Raw genomic sequence first — 18,797 nt, forward strand, 5'->3', positions numbered from 1 at the left:
CCACATACTTTCGCTTATTATCAATTTAATAATGACAAACATATTTAATAATTATTTATGGTCATTTTTATAATATTATTATTTTCTTGGTTCATGCCAAATATACTGAACAGTGATGTAATATAAATTTTAATTATATTTTTAATTGATATGAAAAACAAACAAATTCATATATCTATACTATCTATACTATTTTATTAAAGTTGAAGATATGATAGTAACTATCTAGGAAGGATACCAATTTTTTCTTTCAATTTTACACTTATATGATACTAATATTACACTTTTGTTCTTTTGTTTTTTTTAAATTTCATCACACACTTTTATTTTTATTTTTTTTATTTCAACAATTTGAATATCAATTTAGTCCCTCTATAATTTGTCAAATTTCAATTTAGTCTATCGATAATAATAAAAACATAGAGTAACTAGTTTACGACTATTTCGGAGGCAGGTGGTAAATCCGGTGGATAGATACAATAAGGTCCGATGTCTAAACTTGCCTTTTGACGCTCCGCTTTTGAACGTTATAAAAGACGAACCTTTTTGTGTATATTTTGTATATTCCAACAAAAGATACCTATTTTCCCCACCATGTCTTATATAATATAATAGGAAAAAATGGAAAATCCAGTCTCTGAGTCCGTTTCCGCACACCCGTTTCTTTATATTTTCTGTCCTACGATATCGGGCAATTGACAGCAGTAAAATCTTCGGGAAACGTCCATGTTTGGAACTCTTATTTCAACTCCGTTTTTGTGAAAATCTTGAAATTTTGGTGAGGAACATGTTCTTGCAAATGTTTGTTTTGTAGACATTGGAAACTCTTTTTCAACTCTGTTTTTGTGAAAATCTTGAATTTTTGGTGGGGAACATGTTCTTGCACATGTTTGTTTTAAGATATGATAAAAATCGTTACATTTTTTTGATCAGTGCTGAAGAAATTTGAGGGACTAAAATCTGGGTTTGGTCAACCTTTTTCTACAACATTTCTTCATATCTCTCGCTGTCTTGTTCTTTACATGTATATATGTGTGTATTAATATTATTGATATGTTTTGCGTACATAGGTGAATGGACTTCAAGAAACGTTCAGTTTCTTGCAGAATGTTTTTTCACTCTATTTCCTGTGGTCCTTTTTATTTATTGCAATAATTTGTGTGTGTATAATAATTAATATCGGTTCGCCGGTGTTCTCTGTTGATTAATCAACAGTGTTGGAGAGAAATCAATGAGAGGAGTTGAAGGAGGTGAAATTGGATTCACTTAAGTTTTCTCTTGTTTCGCATCAGAACAATGGAGGCGGAGAAGGATTGTATTAATCAGGAGAAAATAACCATAGGAGTTTGTGTGATGGAGAAGAAGGTACTGTGAATCCAAGATTATATTCTCTGTCTTTACATTCCTCTTCTGGGACCATGCATCATCAGTAATTTTCTCGGTCAACTGTATTGATCATTGCTGATTTTCTTGAATTGTTTCTTCCCATACCCCCTTTTTTTTACCATGTCAATGTTTTGTTTTTAGGCTTTTTCTGCGCCTATGCTGCAAATATTAGAAAGATTGCAGGGATTTGGAGAATTCAAGGTAATAACCTGGGGGCATCTTTAATGATTATGCCAATGAAAATAACATGTGATAAGGAAATTTGTGTTTGGGATACTCGTTTACTCGAATTGTGCTCATATTAATTGATCCCTTTTGGTAGTAAGTGAAGAATTAGCCTTTTAAAGTTTCTTTATGGTTCAAATTTGTTTTAATGCAAAATAATTGTTTTCCGACCATGCAGATTCTGTATTTTGGCGACAAGGTTATTGTTGAAGATCCTATCGAGAGGTAGATCTTCTTTAATTATAAGACGTTATTAATATTGAGATCATCATTTCTTTAATTTCTTTTGCTCATTTTTCTATTTCTTAATTTCCTATTCTCCTGAAAAAAATCGGTTACCTTTATCTTAATTATTGCAGCTGGCCTGCATGTGATTGCCTGATTGGCTTCTATTCAACTGGGTATCCCCTGGAGAGGGCCGAAGCATATGCAGCTTTACGAAAGTAAAATTCAACTCTAGAAGAAGTTTTATTTCCATGATCTCATCCTCATCTTCCATGATCTCATCCTCATCGTCATTCTAATTCATATCATGAATTGTCTGTTTCCAAGTGAATTTTTAACTCATGCATACTTAAGGTACTAGATGTCCCGTTGAAAATATTGTGGTACTAAATGTCCTGTTGAAAATATTGTGGAGTTGAAACAGACACTTCATGACAAGTTAATTTTTCGCTCATGCATACTTAAGGTATTAGATGTCCTGTTGAAAATATTGTGGGTTTGCAATCCTTTTGTGTTGGCTTTGATGCTTCCTTCATCATGTAAGAGGAAATTAGAATGAAGTGGTGGATGGAAGGAAAGTGAAATCTGTGGAGGAATCTTTGTTTTGGTTTGTAGAAGTCTGAAATTTTGTCTTCTAAGACTCTAATTCTAAGATTAACTGTGGAAGCCTGAACTTTGGTCATTATAAACTCTGATTTCAAAGATTAACTTGTCTCGTCTTCCACATGATCAGTAAATACTGATAGTGACGTTGCTGTTTGTTGGGGTAGGTGCAGTTCAACTATTTCCTTTATTATCGGCCATATCCATAAATATTGAAAATGGGGGTATGAGCAATCTCTGATCCTGGTTTGTCATTTTTAGGCCTTTCTCTGTAAATGAATTGGAGTCGCAACACCTTCTTCACGATCGGAGGAAAGTGTATGAGGTTTGCATCTTTCTGTCCATCTATAACGCCGAGGAGTTTATTTCTTGTTTTTGTTGATTCATTGAACACTGGGTCGTCCATCAAAAGAGTAGCTACTATAAAACATTTAATTTGATTTATTTGTTTGCTTAACCATTTTCTTAATTTTATACACCTTTTACTCCCTGATGCACACCAGTTTTGGATTCATGGAACCAAAAGGACTGGAGCCTTTACGATATATCTCCCAAAATATTCTTATTAGCCTATGCCTGACTTTGGCATCTTGCTAAATCTAGCATCTTTACCTGATTTTCTCAGCCATTAATCTTCCTTCCTAACCATCGTTTTACTTGATAAGATTTTATTTATATATGTTATGCTATTAGCGTTTGGTTTTACATATTCACTTCCTCTAAAGAAAATAACCTCATTTTTCTCATCCATTTCAACTTTTTTGGGTGGGGGTGGTGGGGTTAATTTCATGTCTATTCAGCGGCTTGAATTGTGTGGGATACCTGTTCCAAGATACGCCTTAGTTAACAGGGAATATCCTTATCAAGAGCTGGATTATTTTGTCGAGGAGGAAGATTTTGTTGAGGTCCATGGGAATAGATTCTGGAAGCCTTTTGTAGAGAAGCCTGTTGAAGGTAAGATCGCTTGGATATCTCAGTTCACTTGAACAACAATCACTAAGTGCTATGTTGAATTTAATGAAATAGGCAATATGTCTGCACTCTGAAAGCATAAATCGGCTATGACGATACAAATAACTAATATTTGTGTTATATTCTTCTAGTTTCCCTTTTCTGTTGAAACTCAGACTATGGTTGCATTTGTCATTTTGCACATATATGTAAAAATTGCCACTTTTACTTTTCTCAATAACATCTCGCCATGTTTTTATTATACTAGAAAATAAGACGTGCGTTGCACCTGAGACCACACTATTTTGTCCATAAACAACGAAATCCATTGAAAATAAATAATATTTAATGATTGGAATTTTTATTCTATTTTATAGAAAAGAAATAATCAATAATTAAATTCAATGAAACCTAACAGTAGGTTTTTCCGGCAAAAATATATATATGTAATTAAATTTAATTAAATGTATTATTTAATTCATGAAAAACATATAACTAATAATTTTATGTTCTAATTTTAAATAACTAGTCAATGAGAAAAGTGTGATGTTAGAATTGATGTTACCATTGATGAAATACAAAATTTGAAAACGAACATGTCATGCATGATCTTCATCATATGTTTCCCCACTACTATTTTATATTGCAGAAAAGAAAAGTGATTTTAGACAATATGTTCATAGTTTTGAATGAAATTGTTGATCACATTTTTTCTTCCTAAATTTCACGCCTTTTGTCTTTATCATATTACTTTGTTGCCATCTGTTTTTGTTCCTTCAATCTCTATTTTTGTGCTATTAACATCATCTACTATTTGTATTTCTTTACCTTTGTTCTTTGATATCCTCATTGGGAGACTCTTCTCTCTTTCTCCAAGCCATTCCTTGTAAGAATAGCAATATTCTTATCGTCTCCAATCTCAATTCTTGTGTTGTTATCGTCATCTATTGTTTGCTTTCTGTTATCTTTATTCATTTATGTCTTGTGAGAAAGCAATCTTTGAATCATCTCCAATCTCAATCTCTGACGGTCTCTTTTCAACATTCTAATGCATTTTGAAAATAAATTTATATTCATCATTATATCTTGTCTAAAGTTTTGTAATAGTTTGTCATAAGAAAAATGTTACTATACATACCTCAATTATTGGAATAATAAAATCTCCAACACTGCAATAGTAGAATATTCATTTTAAATAATGAAAGTTGTCAATACGAGATTACGTAATTAAATGAAACTTGAATTTTTGGCTAGTGCATTATTTTTTCTTTGATATTTAGTTCATTATTAATATATATTGAAAAAGACATTGCTCATCGCTCGAAAACGACATTCCTGATCAGGCATGACCTAACTATTGATTAGTTTGAATTTATAAAGAAACATCAAACACAATTTAAAATTTATAAATATAACAAATAGGTAAATAAATATTGTGTTTAAATATATATATTTTCTCATTTTAATTTTCTATATCATTATTATCTTGCATTGATTAAAATTTACTTTTATCTTTTTTGCATAATTCATTGCTTTGGAATTTGTTGTGGCTTGAGCCTTAGAAGTTTTAGCATTCTAGTTATTTTTATTTTAAGTTAATGTATCTATTACTATATATAATACAAGAACATCATATACTAACTATATATGGTCGTGGTAGTTTTAGCATTCTAGTTATTTTTTATTTTAAGTTAATTTATGTATTATTATATACAATACAATATCATCGTATACTAACTTTATGAAATCATGATGTAATTTTCGATTTGCCTAAAACACCTTCTTATCAAACTAAATACATGGTTTTACCATATTATAATAACATTTTTTATATTTTATTTTATTTACTACCATTTTAATTTAAAAATTGTGTAACTTTTATTTGAAATTATAAAAAACTATTATATTCTTTTTTTACGGGACATACACATCACGAGTATCACGATCCGCTAGTTTTAGTTAATAGTTTCTAATTTTTCTTAATATTCATTATGCTAAATTAAGATTTTTCTTTAAAATCAAGTTTATTGTAATATAAATCAAATATATGTGACTGATTATTTTATCAAACTTTATTTGATAGATATATATATTTGAGTTGAGTTCTATCTGATAGATGTCATTTTGAATTTAACATTTTCTGATAGACAAGATATACATTATAAATTTGGAAAATCAATAGATTTAAATTATGGTGAGGATTTTCCAATTTTTATCCTACCATGATAATTTATTTCACAAAAATATCGCCATAGTTTATTTTTAAAAATCAAGTTTATAATATATGTCAACTATATTAAATATTGTTATTACTATTATCCAAAAGACTGAAGACATTAGAGAGGATATAGACCATAGGATTAAACCAGGGTGGATGAAATGGAGGATGACATCATGAGTCTTATACGATAGAAAAATGCATGCTAGATTGAAAGGAGAATGTTATAAGACTTGTTTGACCAGCTATGCTTTATAGCTCGGAGTGTTGGGCCACTACAAGACTACATATGCATAAAATGACGTTAGCAAATATGTGTATATTAAGATGGATGTGTAACAAAAACGCAAAGATAGAATTATGAGTGAAGAAATTATTAGCTATTTAGGTGTAGCCTCATCGAAAATAAGATTAGAGAAAGAAGTCTAACATGGTTTGGTCACGTGAAGAGGAGAACAACATTGCCCCAATCCAACATATCTTAGACTGATAGATTAATGGAATGAGTAGAAAGAGGGGTAGACATTGAAAACTCGGATAAAAGTGGTTAATGATGATATCTTAGATCTTAAAAGATGATATATGAAAAAATCGCTTTGTTTGGATAACTAATATCTATGTGGCTGACCCCACAACTAACAGGAATGTGCTATGAGGATGATGATGATTTTTTTCTTTTAATAATTATAGTTTTGTATAACATTGTAATGTATTTTTATCTTAGCACAACTTTGATACCAAATCTTATTTAGTTCTTACACCTTGATTTATCTGTTATTTTATCGATTGACATGGATCAATCATTGCATGCTTCATACCATTTTTGTTTATCATATTTATCATAAATAGAAATCTAAAGTTACATTTAACCCCAACACGTACCTGAGAGAATAGACAATGAGGATAGTTTAACACGTTCACATAGCAAAAACATCGTCAGGAATAGAGTCCTAGGACGATTTAGAATTGTCCTCAACACAATATAACTCCTTCAGTTAATTCACAATCATTTTTTTACCATATTTATCCTCAAATAGAATTCTGAAATTACATTGGACCCCAACATGTCAAACTTGAGACAATAGACAACAAGGTTGGTTTGAAACTTTCACATAGCAGATACATTGCCAAAGATCCGTACTTTTATAATAAATAATGTTGTGGATATTACATACTCTTCAATGTTATATAATCAGTTTTTTTATCGAATATTTTTCATTACAATTTAATTCACCATAATGATGTCAGATCATTGTTTTTCTTCAAAGTCCCTGGTTTCTAGTCTTTTCGAATTCATCAAACGGACCGGCTGATTGTTTTGTCATGGCATGACAGATGCTGAGTCAACATATTTTTTTATGAATTCCTTTTAAGAAATATGATTTCCCAATGAATTTGTATGAATCTTGCACTTTCTCCATTTTTCTTTAGTCTTATGTTAGCATAGCGATCTTGGACCTGAAATTGTTACGGTTTTGAGTGGCAACAAGCTAATTTACGACGTTATTTGATTTGTTTTCCTCTGTCATACTTAATCATACAAATACATGCATATATCTTGTTCTTTTTTATGAAGGTGACAATCACAGTGTAATGATATATTATCCGAGCTCAGCTGGTGGAGGAATGAATGCACTGTTTCGGAAGGTAGTTTTTGATAAATTTATTGCGTCTTGTATGAATTTAGCATCTGTGTCGAGTTCATTTCTCCTTCTTTGTTGCCTTAATCTTGCATATAAGAGGCTATTAAAACTGATTCACCCCATGAATATTTAGGAACAACCATGGAAAACATCAAGGCACGTGCTACTATATCTATGCTATAAAATCATATTTTTCATTTTTTTAGGTTGGTAACCGCTCCAGTGAATTTCATCCAGAGATCAGAAGAGTGAGACGTGAAGGTTCTTACATATACGAGGAATTTCTCCCCACCGGAGGAACAGATGTGAAGGTTTTCTTCCTTTGGTTTATTTGTCTTGATCCAGTAAATATTTTGTAGTTTGATTATCCTTTTTGTGTGCAATTTGTATATCTCAACTTCTTGGCATGTTTTGGAGGGATGAGTGTTTTTTTTATCTCTATATAGTAGATGGTTTTTTCTGTTTACTGGAAATTTGTGATGAAGTATTCTCTCTCAAGCTGTATCAAGTGCCTATCAGTTAGGCTGATGGGTTTGTCCTGTTGTCTGTCAAGCTAGTCTCTTCTAACTTAAAATAATTCTATGCTTTGAGAATGATTCCATCTTAATCTTTTTTTACCTTTCAGCTCCCAACCTTTCATTTTTCTTCTGACAACATTACCCAGTCTACCAAGTTGTTCTTTTAGACCCCTTTACTTTGTTGTGTTAACTTGGTGATAATTGTGCATGAATATTTCCTTATATTTTTTATTGAAAAGCAATTTCAACTTCTTGTTGTGTATCTTAGGTGTACACGGTTGGCCCTGAATATGCGCATGCAGAGGCAAGGAAGTCTCCAGTGGTTGATGGTGTTGTTATGAGAAATCCTGATGGCAAAGAAGTGAGTGGTTTTGCTATACATGCATCAAGAACCTTGACATTGGTAGCATATTTACTTATGCCTCCTGTCCCATTTTCCCCTACATTCTCGATGACCAGTAGTAAAACATAAGGGACCGCCAATCAACATCTAATTCTGCTCTTGTCTGTTGATTCCCAAATTCCCTAGCACCTGAAATGAGTTTACTGCAACTCCAGTCAAGTTACTGTTGGTAGAATTTTCTTTATCTTCTATCTTCCATTTGAACTCTTTTTGTAGGTCAGATATCCCGTTTTACTTACTCCCGCTGAGAAACAAATAGCAAGAGACGTCTGCATTGCATTTAAGCAAGCTGTGAGTCTATCTGATGCTTCAAATATGTATTCTTAGTTGGAATATGAACTGTTCGCTCATTTTGAGAAATTTGTTTTACATTATTTGAAAATCGCAATTAATAGTCAGCTTCCGTTCCAATAATTTATCTTCAGTTTTCAGTGATTAATATCTCTATCTCTTACCAGTTCTTGAGTTTGCTTTGCCTTGATCCATGTTTTTTGTGCCTTTGGAAGATCATTCAAACTTATTGACATTGGATGAAGTCTTTAAAAATATGAAGAAAGTTTCACATACTATAGTTCATTGCATGCATATATTCTCAATGACTGCTATTTGCTAACAACTAATTAGGTTGTGCTTTCCTTTTTCCATGTACCTTTTGGCAGTTGTCCATTATGAACTATGCCTGCTACCTACTTTATTTAACCTATCTTCTGCTTCAAAATTTTTAATTACTGTGCTGACTTCTCTTTGAGGATTTATCTCTGAGATACCTTTCTTCAACATGTCTATGATGAAATTTTGATGAAATAATGTGCTAATCTTATTTTAGGTTTGTGGCTTTGATCTGTTGCGCTGCGAAGGGCGTTCATATGTTTGTGATGTTAACGGATGGAGCTTCGTTAAGAACTCCTACAAGTAATATCTTGTCATCGCTATTTTCCACTTTTGGATGGTGATTCTTTTTTAATGAAGAACGGTGGACGGATTTTAATGAAGTGTTATTTGGGAAAAGTTCATTCCTGTTGTAACACACACATGGAGATATGTGTGTGTGTGTGGGTGGGGCGGGGGGGGGGGGGGGGGGGGGGGGGTGGGGGGGGGGGGGGGGGGGGGGGGGGGGGGTTGGGGTTTTGTGGAAATTTTGTTACAAGCCATTGTATCACTTAGACCAGCTGAGCTGAATTTGGGATCCATGAAATTTCAGTTGCACTTTTGATTTGCTTGTAAAGGAATTATGTGTGACATGGAATTGCCTATGAGTTGAATGATGAGCACAACTGAAATATGAGCCTCTGTGAAAGATGAAAAGTGTCTCGTCTCGACTCTGTCAATATTCTAATAATTCTTTTTGTATCCCATTGTATTATTTTCTTCTTTCTTTTGTTTGGGCCTGTGATGTTAATTGTAGTTTAATTAAAACAGATACTATGATGACGCAGCTTGTGTGTTGAGGAAGATAATTCTTGATGAAAAAGCCCCACACCTTTCTACAACAATTCCTCCAATTCTACCATGGATGGTCAATAAAGCAGTTCAGCCATCTGAAGGACTACCGCGTCACGGAAGTGGGATAATTGGCAACTTTGGGCAATCCGAAGAGCTACGATGTGTGATAGCAATCATTCGTCAGTAAGGCATAATACACCTTACTTTCTCTGATTAGTGTTGCACTTTTAGATCTCCCTTGAGAAATTATTGTTTACTTAGTGGCGACAGAACTCCGAAGCAGAAAGTGAAGCTGAAAGTCACTGAGGAAAAGCTTCTAAATCTGATGTTAAAATATAATGGTGGAAGGCCTAGAGCGGAGGTATCTCTTAATTCTTCTGCATCCACTTTTTTTGATTTCATGCTTGGCAACTATTGCGGATGTGTGTTTTAACCTTTTTCCTCCCACCTGTCACCTTCTATAGACAAAGCTGAAAAGTGCTGTTCAATTACAAGATCTTTTAGATGCAACGAGAACTTTGGTACCTCGTGCTAGGTATGAAAATATCTTATTTATTATTCATTTAGTTTCTTATTTATTATTCATTTAGTTTCACAAACTTTTGTATCGACATGTGCGTACTAGCCATCCTTAACCTGCATTGACTTACTGAAGTTTCTATATTTTTTCATAGAGAAGAATTTAAAGGCATGATTTTTTTGTTTGTGGTTTATTGATTATTACTAGCTGTTCTACAACTTGGTCAGTTTCATAAACAATACTTTTCACCTTACCTTTCATATGATATTTTAATTAATAAAATGCATGTTTCAATAGAGAATCTATCTCACCAAAAAAAATAAAAAATAAAAATCACTTTTTAAAAAAAACAAATTGATGTTTGGATATGGAAATTGTTTTGAAACATGCTAAAAAGCACTTTTCTATTTGTAAGAATGCGCATCATGGAAAAAAATCATCAGAGGCTATATTGTAGTATGCCACAGTCTATAATTCTTGTGGGGCCTTTCCTTCTTTGAACTTTAACCTTACGCTTTTCAGGAACAGATGAATAGATCGCCTCGAAGAGTTGCTTTATAGACAAGTACAATAAATAAGTGAGTAGATCCAAGTACCCACCACCACCACCATATAAAGCAGCCACCCTTGAGCTATTAAAATTTTGGATATTAAAAGCAGTTTAGAACAACTTTTAGCCACCAGAAATGGCAGCGAATCCTACATAGGAAGGACAATTTTCTGACAAATCCCTAGTTACGAACTTTTCTTGGGACCTGTTCTTGGACTTGAAACTTTTTAATTTTATGTCCTTTCATTAATAGTGGATAACAGCAACTGGAGCCAGCTCCACCCATATCACTCCATCCTCTCTATGGTGATAACCAGCAATTCCAAATCTTGATTCTACAGGCAAAAATTGTTTTTCCTTGTTCTCCTCGAAAAAAATGTCTAAGACACGGTTCAAGTGAAAATTCTCTCTTTTCTTCATTATCATAATACTGGCCTGTTTTATCAACTGCTTTTTTCTTATCCATGGTTGAACATTGAAGGTGGGTAGCTTTTTATAAATGATTTAGCTTTCAGTGAACTCTAAACTTACAAAATGATTATCATCCAGAACTGGTAGAGAAAGTGATAGTGAAGCAGAAGACATTGAACATGCCGAAAAACTTCGCCAAGTGAAAGCAGTGCTTGAGGAGGTCCATTTAAATTTTTTGTTATTGATTTTATGACATTCTTTATTCACTGCGCCTGATTAACTGAATAGATTTTTCTTTATATACATTCTTGCAGATAAAAACAGAACTTCTGGATCTTTTTAGTTTATTCAACTCATTAAATTTCATTGGGAATTTTTCAATAGCTGAACAACAATGAGTATCATGATAAATCACCTTCATTTGCACTCGTTGTAGGTGAAAGCAACAGTTTTATGTTGTGTTTACACCATAGTTTTGGTTTCACTGGAAGACAACAACATTTTTTATAAAAAAGATATATTTAGATCATGAGAGTTTCTGAAAGTTTTGACTTTAAGACTTACTGCTTACAGTGTGTGAAAACACAGGACATAGCCATTAATCCAGCAGGATCAGGTTTGGTGAATATATTTTGAGGCATCTAAACTAATATTTCTCTACCTTAACTGTGCTGCCTTCCGATTCAACTCCAAGTTCATGGGATGATTGGAATACTAAATATGTCAATTAGATGTTGAATATAGTTGGATGATCCACCGTTTTTTTATCAAATAGCCACATCAATCACCATTGAGGAACAATGAAAGCACAAGTATACGATTGAAATTTTAATATCTTGTAATTTTTCGCCAAGTGCTATACTTTTTGTCATGAATCTTGGCTAATTTTGGCTGCTTGTGTTTCCTGGGAATCGATGCTCAGTAAACTTAGCTAGGTGTGACCGTAACCATTATCATTGTTTTAATGTTCAGGGAGGGCACTTCTCTGGCATATATAGGAAGGTTCAACTCAAGCCATTAAAGTGGGGGCAAGTTACAAAAAGTAATGGTGAAGTGGAAGAACGACCTACTGAAGCCCTGATGGTTCTTAAATATGGTGGTGTTCTCACTCATGCTGGAAGGAAACAGGTGAAATTTTCTTTTATCATGGAAGCTATCCCAAATCTTTGGCATTTTTACAAGATAATTGCATCCCTTATCCCAGATTTTCATTATTTTGAGGACACACGTGTTGCTTTACATGATAAGTTTATGCTGTCAGGTACTTCTCCTCTTGAACAATGTTAAATAATCTTCTTTGCAGGCTGATGAATTGGGCAGATACTTTCGGAACAATATGTATCCTGGTTAGCTGTTATATGTCCAACTCTGCAGTTGCATATTGGCTGCCTAGTTCTGCATTTTGTTTCAAGTTCATTACTTGCATGATTTTGCGTATATCGTGTCTCTCCTTGAATTTTGAGGTTACAGTCTTCTCAAAAGTGGGGATTCTATTTTATTTAACACATTAATGATACATGTTCAAAAGAAATTCATATGCTCATTCTTCTACGAAATGACTCGCTCTTGAATGGGATCGGGTCTAGCCTTTTTATGACATCGGCAACGATTTCTCCGATTTTGCTGTGTTGTTTGTGCTTTACTTAATAGGTACCATACATTCCAGGTGAAGGTACCGGCTTGCTCCGTCTACATAGCACATACCGTCATGACTTAAAGATTTATAGCTCGGATGAGGGCCGTGTACAGGTTAGTCGGCCAAGTAAAACTAAATATGCATTTCCACATTCTAAAATTTATATTCTCCGAACTTCATTTCTTTGAATTAGTTTGGATAATACTATTTAATTGTTCCAAGTATCATTCTACCTTCTTCAGATATCAGCCATGCCTCGTACGTCGTCGAACTCTTGATTTTTACTGATGTTGTATATTTATTGTTGGCAGATGTCAGCAGCTGCGTTTGCTAAAGGACTTCTTGATTTAGAAGGACCATTAACGCCTATCTTGGTTGGTATAGTTGTATCTAATGTTACTGTTGTGACTATAAGTTTAATAACACTAGTTTTTTCCTGTATGTTAAGGTTTCACTTGTTAGCAAGGATTCATCAATGTTGGACGGACTTGAAAATGCAAGTATTGAGATGGATGAAGCCAAGGTTTGCCTTTTGCTATCTATGCTTGTCTTTTCACCATGTTGGAACTTTTGTTTACGCCTAAGAAAGAAACAGTTGCAACTCGAGGACATCTTACACAAAATACATAATTGTCACAGCAGTCTCAGACTAAATCACGAGCTTCTTGCTGGCTTGAGTAACATTTATGACATTTGGCTTGCGACACAAATACTTGACTAAAACATCTGTCAGCTGTGTAAATCAAATTAGCAAAGCAGGATACCTGTTTTTTTTATTCTTAATTAACACTTGAGCACCACATATCCCATTATGGGTAAATAGAAATCTACACGAATTTTTGGGTCTATTATTTTGGTTTACAAGCCATCTATCCCATGACAAACATGAGTATTTTTTTATTCTCAATTAAAACTTGAGAAAAAATGAATATATGTACTTATTCAATTTAGATACCTCTTGTCTGATATGTAAAAAATGAAAATTTTCGAAGTGTTGTATTTTCCACCTCACACTTACTATTTGAATTATTTTTGCTTAAGTATAAAAAGCTGAAAACTATTGCTGTCCGACCTCTAATAAGCTGAATTTTTTTTAAAAAAAAGTGATTTTCCAATGGCAAAGGATAATACAGCTGGAGCTTGATCTCCTGGTTGATTCACGTGCTGCTTTCATTGCCTCTTTAAATTTTGGAATAAACCTTTCTAAAATGTGAAAAGGTTTCTTGTTGACTTATTTTTTCATCAGCTATGTTTCTTGTTATTTTTTTGGCCAGGTAGGTTATATGAGTTAATTACTTCTGGAACAGATGCCAAACCTTATGCTAAAGAGAAAAAACAGAAGACTAAGCTGATTTGCTATTAGATTTTGCTTATCCAAGTCTATGAGTAGAACTTGTCATAAATTGAATAATGACCCTTAGGGCTTGAAGTTCTGTTTTTTCTCATCGACTTTGTTTCTTTTTTGCTTTTCTCAGGCTAGGTTGAATGAGATTATAACGTCTGAAGCAAAAATTGTTCATGATAGCTTATCAGAAGAACCTTGGATGACCGATGGGGCAGGACTTACTCCAAAAGCATCTGAACTTCTACCCAAATTGGTAAGATGTGCAAATATTCTATATTAGCCACTGTTGGGCTATTGGCATTCCTCCTCCTTTTACAGTTTTTCCTGGCAAGAATGTTGTTTATATTTTCCTGCCTTCATAGACATTTACTGCGCATGTCGAGGTTACTTATTTCTTTCTACGAGTGTTAATGAGATTATTAAGATTGTACTTAGGTGAAACTGACAAAGAAGGTTACTGAACAAGTTAGGCTTCTAGCCAGTGACGAAGATGACAAACTCGCCGAAACAAGCTTGTATAATGTGATTTGTCCATATGATCAAGCTACGGCTCTAGGTAAGACAAACATAGACGTTGATCGTATTGCTGCAGGGTTGCCTTGTGGCAGTGAGGGATTTCTTCTCATGTTTGCTCGGTGGAGGAAACTTGAGAGAGATTTGTATAATGAACGCAAAGAGTGAGTATTCTGGTAATGGCTTATCAGCATTCTCACATTGTTAGTGAATTTTGACTTACAAAGAATGTGCACTATCTGCAGTCGGTTCGATATAACACAAATTCCAGATGTGTATGACTCATGCAAGTAAGGAAATTACCATACCTTTAAGGTGCTAGGATTTCACGAAGGTGTCATTGTTTCATGGTTAATTACGCACCTGTACTCGTTCATTCTTTTACTTTGGTATGACATTTTTATAGTAGGTTGACTGTATCTCTTAGTAGCATACTCTGATAAACAAATCATGTATAATAAATAGTATTTTGACTTTGAAATGTAGAATTCCAATCACAAGCACATCACATCTTGTAGTTTCACTCTTTTAGATATGTTCAGTTATCCATATTGGCATTGATTTATTTAGAACTCCCTCTGCCCATATCCATGTTATGATTGTATTTTTCTATTCTGTCGACAGATATGATCTCCTACACAATGCGCATCTAAATCTAGAAGGCTTGGATGAACTGTTCAAAGTAGCTCAGGTATGAAATTAAGAAATTCCGTGACCTTAACGGTGATTTTGTCTTTTTAAGTCGTCTCTCTAGTACTTGAAAGCGTGAGAATTTTTTGTGGGGTTTGTTGGGGGAGGGGCGTAGTTGATGCTCAGTTTCACAATTTGTGCAACTTGACTTTTTGTTCAGTTACTTGCTGATGGTGTTATTCCAAATGAGTATGGAATCAATCCGAGACAAAAACTCAAGATCGGATCAAAGGTAAACCAAGTAGATATATGTCTCTATCTATTTCGAAATCCTTATCCCCTATCTTTGAAATTTTTCATTAAATTTATCGAAGCAGTTCTTTCAAATAAATTATATATTTATTGAAATGGTGAGGGAGGTAGATGTAGAAAAAAGAGGGTTTCGTTTTAAAAGACTTGTGTTATGAAATTTCGGATTGTCTTGATATTCATTCTCATGTTGGAACCTGTGTACAGACCTGTTTGTCTGGAATCATAGATAATAATATCATTTATCATGATGTAATAATTTTGAGAGGGCTCCAGCGATATACAAGCCTTTCCTATTAGAATCTGTTATGTGGGTTTCAGATTGCTCGCCGTTTGCTTGGAAAAATGTTGATCGATCTGAGAAACACTAGGGAAGAAGCAATTGGTGTTACTGAATTGAAGAGTATTCAAGACCAAAATTCAGAAACCCCCCCTAGAGCTGCAAAAGAAGACACGGATCATCATTTCAAGTCTCATGGTACGATGGAAGGTATGAGACGGTCTAGTTTTAACAGTGACAAATCCGTGGATCAAGAGGACGATGATGGCAAGGAAACGAAATATCGTTTAGATCCAAAGTAAATATTTAGATCGCATCTTTATTTTCATACAAGCACACACTAATCTTACTTTCTCTGTATTAGTAATGAGTAATTGTTATTATTAAGTTCACCGAGGCAAACCTTAAAAGATAAAATTTCGATAATAGAGGCGAATCTAATGTTTATGTTTGCTTAATTTTCTTCAGATACGCAAATGTGAAAACACCTGAGCGTCATGTACGGACACGTCTGTACTTCACATCAGTGAGTATAAGCTTTTTCAGTTTTGATATAGTTATGATGTTTTTTTTTTTTACTACTCTAATATAATAATCATGATCATTATATCCAACCATTAAGGTTGATTTTGGAAAAAGAAGAAGGTGAAAACATGTATTTAATTATTGTTTCTTTGAAGCTTGACGGTGTTAATTTAAATTCTTTGTTTAATTAATCTTTGGCCTTATTTATAGTGAATTTTGAAACGGCAGGAATCCCACATCCATTCAGTGATGAATGTTTTACGTTATTGTAATCTCGATGAATCTCTTCAAGGAGAACCCAGCCTTGTTTGTGATTCTGCTTTGGAGCGCTTGTATAGGACGAAAGAGCTTGATTACATGAGTTATATTGTACTCAGGATGTTTGAGGATACGGAGGTTGTCACTTGTAACCTTTTTTTTTGTCGTACATGTGTAATAGTTCATTATCATCACATCATAGCACATTATCGCTAGTTGCGGGGTCGGCTACAGTGTCATTTGTAAATAATATACACCAAGGTACCTCATCCTGAATATGTCCCGTTAGCTCATCCATAACCAAAGCAAATAGGTAAAGGCTTAAAGTCGATCCTTGATGAAGTCCTATGGCCACAAGAAATTCACATGACATCCCTCCCTACAACAGACCTAACACTAATTACGGTACCTTCATACATATCTTTAATGATCTCGATGTAGCATTGAGGCAAATGCTTCTTTTTAAGTACTCACCAAATTAAATTTCTAGACGCTCTATCATATGTATCGGTCTTATCCTTACGTCTTACATCCTTCGATAACTAACTGAAGCATCTCCGTTCATAGTCAACAATTTGATTTTTTGTCTAATCTGACCTTTGTTTACTTTACTTCTATTCTTAAGGCAAAGATCTAAGATTAATAGTCTATGTTAGGTTTTCAAACATTATCCTGGTATGACTTTACAATTTTTACAACTACCTAGGCCTTCTCTCCTTACAAAAAAGTAATCAATTTGACTTACATTATGTCAACTCCTGAAGTTTACTAAGTGACTCAAATTCTTCTTAAAGAAAGTGTTTATTATCCCAAGATCACTAGCTGAAAGAAATTTTAGAATAAAAACCCCATGTTATTGCACTTTATCGTTCGTAGCATTGCATCTTTTATGATATTTGCTCATGTGGCATTAGAATCTAATTCCAAATGCAGGTGGCATTAGAAGATCCCAAAAGATTCCGCATAGAGATGACTTTTAGCCGTGGTGCTGATCTATCTCCTTTCGAGGTACTTTACAACCCTTTCTGAAAATACCATGTTTGTGTTGCTTTCTAGTGCTAATATGGTAAGTGGTCTTTGGTTGAAAGCAAACTCATGTTGAGGTTTGTAAAAGTAGAATAGGGAACAAATAATACATCAATTGATTTCTGCGGTTCTACGATGAAGGCATACACTCCTGATACAATGCCCAAGGAGTTAAAAACTATAATAAATCCCATCTTGTTTAAGATCAGAATTTCTTTATGTTGGTGAATATATATGCGGCAAGTTTTGTAGGAATCTGCTGATTATTAATAAAATCACGTGATATTGATATCCAATCTGGTTGATTCCAAATTAGAACTAGTAGCCAGCTAATATTTTCATGTTTTTAGAGAAAAAATAGCAAGGCATCTACACTGTGCCAGGATCATACATTGCCAATAATGGGTCCCGAGAGGCTGCAAGACTTGAGATCGTATTTGACCTTAGAGATGATGGAGAAGATGGTTCGTCCATTTGCTATGCCAGCCGAAGATTTCCCTCCACCCTCGATTCCTCATGGTTTTACGGGCTATTTCTCCAAAAACTCCGCGGTTTTAGAACGCCTGGTCAATCTCTGGCCATTTCACAAGCATGGAAGCAATGCTGTGAAGTGAGTAGTTGATTCTAGCTCGTTTCTTCTTTCTTTCTTTCTTTCTTTCTTTCTTTTCAATTAGCATTCACTTGTGGCCCCTAAATGCAAATATCAACCACCCAGAAAATCTTCGAAGCAATCCACAAAGAATAAAGCTGAAGAAATTCCCAAAAAATAATACTGAATCAAGAAAATGGCTCTTGCGTCGTGCCTTTTCATGCGGCAACATGGTTTATTTAGAGGCTCAACTTGAGGGCGTCTTTGGACTTGAAGCGCCCCTGTCCCCCTCCTGCCATGCAATGCTAGGGTCCCATGAGCGAGTATCCTTGGATGTTGAGGACGGTATGGTCGATCCTTTCTTCATTTAAGACTTTGATCGTGATTCATTTATTTACATGTCCATGTATCTAATGTGTTATTAGTTATGTGTCATGTTTCTATTTATCTGTTGTGGTATACTATCCGAGAGGTTTAACACATACACACTTGTACTTTATATGGGATACAAGCACATTCATATGTTGACATCAGGTGCGGAAACCAACCAAATCGAGTCAAATATGACAAATTTAAAGCTCGAATTTGAC

General features: G+C 34.0%; 1 protein-coding gene across 4 annotated transcripts; it reads left to right on the forward strand.

Moving 5' to 3' along the window:
* Positions 1-541: 541 nt before the first annotated feature.
* LOC140970803 (inositol hexakisphosphate and diphosphoinositol-pentakisphosphate kinase VIP2-like) lies at positions 542-18,706 on the forward strand. Of its 4 annotated transcripts, none has more exons than XM_073432713.1 (32): positions 542-789; positions 1,226-1,365; positions 1,528-1,587; positions 1,790-1,836; positions 1,971-2,054; positions 2,701-2,764; positions 3,240-3,393; positions 7,185-7,255; positions 7,458-7,562; positions 8,038-8,130; positions 8,389-8,463; positions 8,999-9,084; positions 9,592-9,798; positions 9,877-9,976; positions 10,080-10,150; positions 11,235-11,316; positions 12,069-12,224; positions 12,400-12,442; positions 12,763-12,845; positions 13,044-13,106; positions 13,181-13,255; positions 14,208-14,330; positions 14,513-14,754; positions 14,836-14,880; positions 15,215-15,281; positions 15,441-15,512; positions 15,851-16,107; positions 16,278-16,335; positions 16,563-16,730; positions 17,526-17,600; positions 17,969-18,228; positions 18,334-18,706. In XM_073432713.1, the coding sequence occupies exons 2-32, from the start codon at positions 1,297-1,299 to the stop codon at positions 18,386-18,388; spliced, it is 3,210 nt and encodes a 1,069-aa protein (XP_073288814.1). In that variant the 5' UTR covers positions 542-789; positions 1,226-1,296; the 3' UTR covers positions 18,389-18,706. The 4 variants fall into 4 exon arrangements, with proteins under 4 accessions (XP_073288814.1, XP_073288812.1, XP_073288813.1 ...); XM_073432711.1 differs by having other exon boundaries at positions 542-778; positions 1,216-1,365; XM_073432712.1 differs by lacking the exon at positions 542-789 and adding an exon at positions 850-865 and having other exon boundaries at positions 1,216-1,365.
* Positions 18,707-18,797: the final 91 nt, after the last annotated feature.

Source organism: Primulina huaijiensis, chromosome 2 (genome assembly GCF_012295235.1).
Source record: "Primulina huaijiensis isolate GDHJ02 chromosome 2, ASM1229523v2, whole genome shotgun sequence".
NCBI classification, from domain to species: Eukaryota; Viridiplantae; Streptophyta; class Magnoliopsida; order Lamiales; family Gesneriaceae; genus Primulina; species Primulina huaijiensis.

Bases quoted from the DNA above. Each gene is read 5' to 3' on its own strand.
- LOC140970803 (XM_073432713.1), top strand. From the start codon at position 1,297: ATGGAGGCGGAGAAGGATTGTATTAATCAGGAGAAAATAACCATAGGA. The intron at 16,108-16,277 runs GTAAATATTTAG...AATTTTCTTCAG, and splicing joins AAATATCGTTTAGATCCAAA to ATACGCAAATGTGAAAACAC. The intron at 16,731-17,525 runs GTTGTCACTTGT...TTCCAAATGCAG, and splicing joins GGATGTTTGAGGATACGGAG to GTGGCATTAGAAGATCCCAA.